We start from the raw sequence: 5000 nt of genomic DNA on the forward strand, positions 1-5000 counted from the left end.
TCTCTGCACAGGTGAGACCACCTGCTCTTCTTCTTCTCTGCTCAGGTGAGACCACCTGCTCTTCTTCTTCTCTGCTCAGGTGAGACCACCTGCTCTTCTTCTTCTCTGCACAGGTGAGACCACCTGCTCTTCTTCTTCTCTGCTCAGGTGAGACCACCTGCTCTTCTTCTTCTCTGCACAGGTGAGACCACCTGCTCTTCTTCTTCTCTGCTCAGGTGAGACCACCTGCTCTTCTTCTTCTTCTCTGCTCAGGTGAGACCACCTGCTCTTCTTCTTCTCTGCTCAGGTGAGACCACCTGCTCTTCTTCTTCTTCTCTGCTCAGGTGAGACCACCTGCTCTTCTTCTTCTCTGCTCAGGTGAGACCACCTGCTCTTCTTCTTCTTCTCTGCTCAGGTGAGACCACCTGCTCTTCTTCTTCTCTCCAACCAACTCACTAACCAACCAACCAAGTCACTAACTAACCAACCACGTTAAGTGTGCGTGGCGTGGCGTGTGTGTGGCGTGTGCGTGGCGTGTGCGTGGCGTGTGCGTGGCGTGTGCGCGGCGTGTGGTTGGGCGTGGCGTGGCGTGTGCGTGGCGCATGCATGTGCGTGGCGCGTGCGTGGCGCATGCGTGGCGCGTGGCGTGTGCTTGTCGCGTGCGTGGCGTGTGCGCGGCGTGTGCGTGGCGTGTGCGTGGCGTGTGCGTGGCGTGTGCGTGGCGTGTGCGTGGCGTGTGGTTGGGCGTGGCGTGTGCGTGGCACGTGCGTGGTGTGTGCTTGGCGCATGCATGTGCGTGGCGTATGCGTGGCGTATGCGTCTCGGGAGCGGCCGGGCCCTGAACGTCACACTGCAGCAGGTCTTGGTGCTGATTGGCTGGCGTTGGTCAGGTGGGACGCAGGTTGGATGCAGGGGTCTCGTGGCTGTAGCTTCACGCCGTGTTGTGCAGATGTGACGGAATAATGAGCAGCGTGAGTCCTGCTCTCCGCTGAACCACAGCAGCACCCCGGAGGAATGTGGGTCTGAGGGATTAACTCTGCCCCCTGAACGACCTCTACCTTCCTCCGCAGAGGGACGCGGGGGGGGGGGGGGGGTGGGGGGCTGCTCCTGACTCCTCCTGTGTGTGTGTTGTGTTGTGTTGTGTTGTGTTGTGTTGTGTTGTGTTGTGTTGTGTTGTGTTGTGTACACTTCCTGGTGTGTGTGTGTGTGTGTTGTGTTGTGTTGTGTTGTGTACACTTCCTGGTGTGTGTGTGTGTGTCCTCGTGCAGGGGCGTGCTCGGAGCGTCCGGCGGCCCCGTCAGGGTTCAGCGGCTGCAGGGACGTCACGACTACACCAGCTCCTTCTCCCACGGCGTCCAATCACAGGCCCTCGCCCACTGGAGCGCCTCCTTCAGCCTCAGCAGTAGGTGCACACGTGCACACACACACACGCTTCACACACACATGCACACGCTGCACACACACTCTGCACATGTGCACACACACACACACACACACACGCTTCACACGCACGCTGCACACACACATGCACACGCCGACACTGACATTCAGACTGTGTGTGTGTGTCTGTGTCTGTGTCTGTGTCTGTGTGTGTGTGTGTGTGTGTGTGTGTGTGTGTGTGTGTGTGTGTGTGTGTGTGTGTGTGTGTGTGTGTGTGTGTGTGTGTGTGTGTGTGTGTCAGAGCCTGTTCCTGTTCCTCAGGAGTTGACCGGTGAAACCAGCTCCACAGCGCTGCCTGCAGGTAACTTTTCATCTTTATATTTAAATATCAGTCAAAGGTTCCATAACTCCATAAAAAAGTGTGTGTGTGTGTGTGTGTTTGTGTGTGTGTGTGTGTTTGTGTGTGTGTGTGTGTGTTGCAGCAAAGAAACCACTGAAGAAGACGTCGGTGAAAAAAGCTCTGACGGGAGGAAACAAAGGTAAAGTGACTGAACATGAGCTGAGGTTGTGCTACAAGTGCATCGTGTGTGTATGTGTGTGTTATCGTGTGTGTGTGTGTGTGTGTGTGTGTGTGTGTGTGTGTGTGTGCAGACTGTCAGATGGATATCGCCATGGTGATTGACAGCAGTAACAACATCGGACACCGAAGGTTCAACCTGCAGAAGAACTTCGTCGCCAAACTGGCGTCAATGTTGAGAGTCGGAGCGACGGGTCCTCACGTGGGACTGATCCAGGCCAGGTCACTAAACGCTTTATACATTTATATTATTTATTAATTTATTTATTAATATAATAAACAAAGTGTGGTTTTGCATCTATTTTTACTCATTTTGCATCTTTTTGTGCTGGTTTTGCATCTATTTTTAGTCATTTTGCATCTTTTTGTGATGGTTTTGCATCTATTTTTAGTCATTTTGCATCTTTTTTGTGATGGTTTTGAATCTATTTTTAGTCATTTTGCATCTTTTTGTGCTGGTTTTGCATCTATTTTTACTCATTTTGCATCTTTTTGTGGTGGTTTTGCATCTATTTTTAGTCATTTTGCATCTTTTTGTGGTGGTTTTGCATCTATTTTTACTCATTTTGCATCTTTTTGTGGTGGTCGTAGTATTTTCAGACTAAAGTCGTACATACACAGTCGTAGTGTAATCACTTTTAAGTCGTAGTATTTTCACACACAGTCGTAGTGTTTGCTGATAATATTAAAAGTATATTAATATAAATATAAAATATAAATATATATTAATATAAAAGTCGTACACACAGTCGTAGTGTTTGCTGATAATATTAAAAGTATATTAATATAAATATATATTAATATAAAAGTCGTACACACAGTCGTCGTGTTTGCTGATAATATTAAAAGTATATTAATATAAATATAAAATATAAATATATATTAATATAAAAGTCGTACACACAGTCGTCGTGTTTGCTGATAGTGTTCCCATCGTGTGCAGTGATTCTCCCAGGACGGAGTTCCTCCTGACGAACTACACGCAGCCTAAAGAGCTCCTGTTTGCCATCAAGGAGGTTTCGTACCTGGGGGGAGAAACCAACACAGGTCAGACCCTCAAACATGGACCTCGACGAGGCTCCGGCAGCTCCGTGCGTCTGTAACGGCGTTGCTCTTTAACCGGTGTCCTGCGTGGTTGTTAGGTAAAGCCATCATGCACGCGGCTGAGACCTTCTTCACCCAGGAGAACGGGGGGAGGCGGGGCCACCCCCGGGTGATGATGGTGCTGATTGACGGCTGGCCGTCCGACGACCTGGACCAGGCGGCCATGTTGGCCAGAGAATCCGGCATCAACGTCTTCTTGGTGTCTGTGGCCAAACCGGCGCCGGAGGAGCTCGCCATGGTGCGAGACAAGGACTTCACGAAGAAGGTGCACACTTCAAATTAGTTACAGTTATCGTTACATTAGAGAGAATGCAGCTTTAAGTGGACATTAGAGAGAATGCAGCTTTAAGTGGAGTCTCCTCCTGCTGGACATCAGAGAATGCAGCTTTAAGTGGAGTCTCCCCCTGCTGGACATTAGAGAGAATGCAGCTTTAAGTGGAGTCTCCTCCTGCTGGACATTAGAGAGAATGCAGCTTTAAGTGGAGTCTCCTCCTGCTGGACATTAGAGAGAATGCAGCTTTAAGTGGAGTCTCCTCCTGCTGGACATTAGAGAGAATGCAGCTTTAAGTGGAGTCTCCTCCTGCTGGACATTAGAGAGAATGCAGCTTTAAGTGGAGTCTCCTCCTGCTGGACATTAGAGAGAATGCAGCTTTAAGTGGACATTAGAGAGGATGCAGCTTTAAGTGGACATTAGAGAAAACGCAGCTTTAAGTGGCGTCCTTGCTCTTGTCCCTGCAGGCGGTGTGCAAAGACAACGGCTTCTTCAGTTATCTGATCTCCAGCTGGTTCAGCACGACCAAACACGTCAAACCTCTGGCTCAGAAGCTCTGCTCTCTGGACGACATGCTCTGCAGTAAGACACGCCCACAACGCCACAACACACCCACAACACACATACAACGCCACGACATGCCGTCACCACCACGACACACCCACAACGCACCCTCACCACCACAACACAACCTCACCACCACCACCACAACACACCCTCACCACCACAACACACCCTCACCACCACCACCACAACGCACCCTCACCACCACCACCACAACACACCCTCACCACCACAACGCACCCTCACCACCACCACCACAACACACCCTCACCACCACCACCACAACGCACCCTCACCACCACCACCACAACACACCCTCACCACCACAACGCACCCTCACCACCACCACCACAACACACCCTCACCACCACCACCACAACGCACCCTCACCACCACCACCACAACACACCCTCACCACCACCACCACAACGCACCCTCACCACCACCACCACAACACACCCTCACCACCACATCACACCCTCACCACCACAACACACCCTCACCACCACCACAACGCACCCTCACCACCACAACACACCCTCACCACCACAACACACCCTCACCACCACCACAACGCACCCTCACCACCACAACACACCCTCACCACCACCACACACCCTCACCACCACAACACACCCTCACCACCACCACAACACACCCTCACCACCACAACGCACCCTCACCACCACCACAACACACCCTCACCACCACAACGCACCCTCACCACCACCACAACACACCCTCACCACCACAACACACCCTCACCACCACCACAACACACCCTCACCGCCACAACGCACCCTCACCACCACAACGCACCCTCACCACCACAACACACCCTCACCGCCACAACGCACCCGCACCACCACAACACACCCTCACCACCACAACACACCCTCACCACCACAACACACCCTCACCACCACAACGCACCCTGGGGTCTCCGAGGTGTTCCCAGGACGTATGGGGTCCATCATCTCTCCAGCGTGTTCTGGTTCTACCCCGGGGTCTTCTCCGTGTGTGGATGTGGAGAATAAATGTGTGTGTCTGTGTGTTTTTTAGGTAAGACCTGCTACAACTCTGTGAACCTCGGGTTCCTCATCGACGGTTCTTCCAGCATCGGAC

The 5000-nt window shown here is 52.0% G+C and overlaps 1 protein-coding gene across 1 annotated transcript in view; it reads left to right on the forward strand.

Moving 5' to 3' along the window:
- Positions 1–5000, forward strand: part of coch (coagulation factor C homolog, cochlin (Limulus polyphemus)) — a gene marked incomplete at its 3' end in the record, with an annotated part of 14712 nt that overhangs the window by 8238 nt on the left and 1474 nt on the right. Inside the window, exons 5-12 of the mRNA XM_083924303.1 lie at positions 1248–1381; positions 1661–1720; positions 1842–1898; positions 2011–2158; positions 2880–2983; positions 3079–3305; positions 3779–3893; positions 4938–5000. The exon at positions 4938–5000 is cut by the window's right edge and continues 81 nt beyond it. Of these exons, the coding sequence (XP_083780429.1) occupies positions 1248–1381; positions 1661–1720; positions 1842–1898; positions 2011–2158; positions 2880–2983; positions 3079–3305; positions 3779–3893; positions 4938–5000 (908 nt within the window). The remainder of the gene's footprint in view (positions 1–1247; positions 1382–1660; positions 1721–1841; positions 1899–2010; positions 2159–2879; positions 2984–3078; positions 3306–3778; positions 3894–4937) is intronic.

This window comes from Echiichthys vipera (assembly GCF_963691815.1).
Source record: "Echiichthys vipera genome assembly, chromosome: 12".
NCBI lineage: Eukaryota > Metazoa > Chordata > Actinopteri > Perciformes > Trachinidae > Echiichthys > Echiichthys vipera.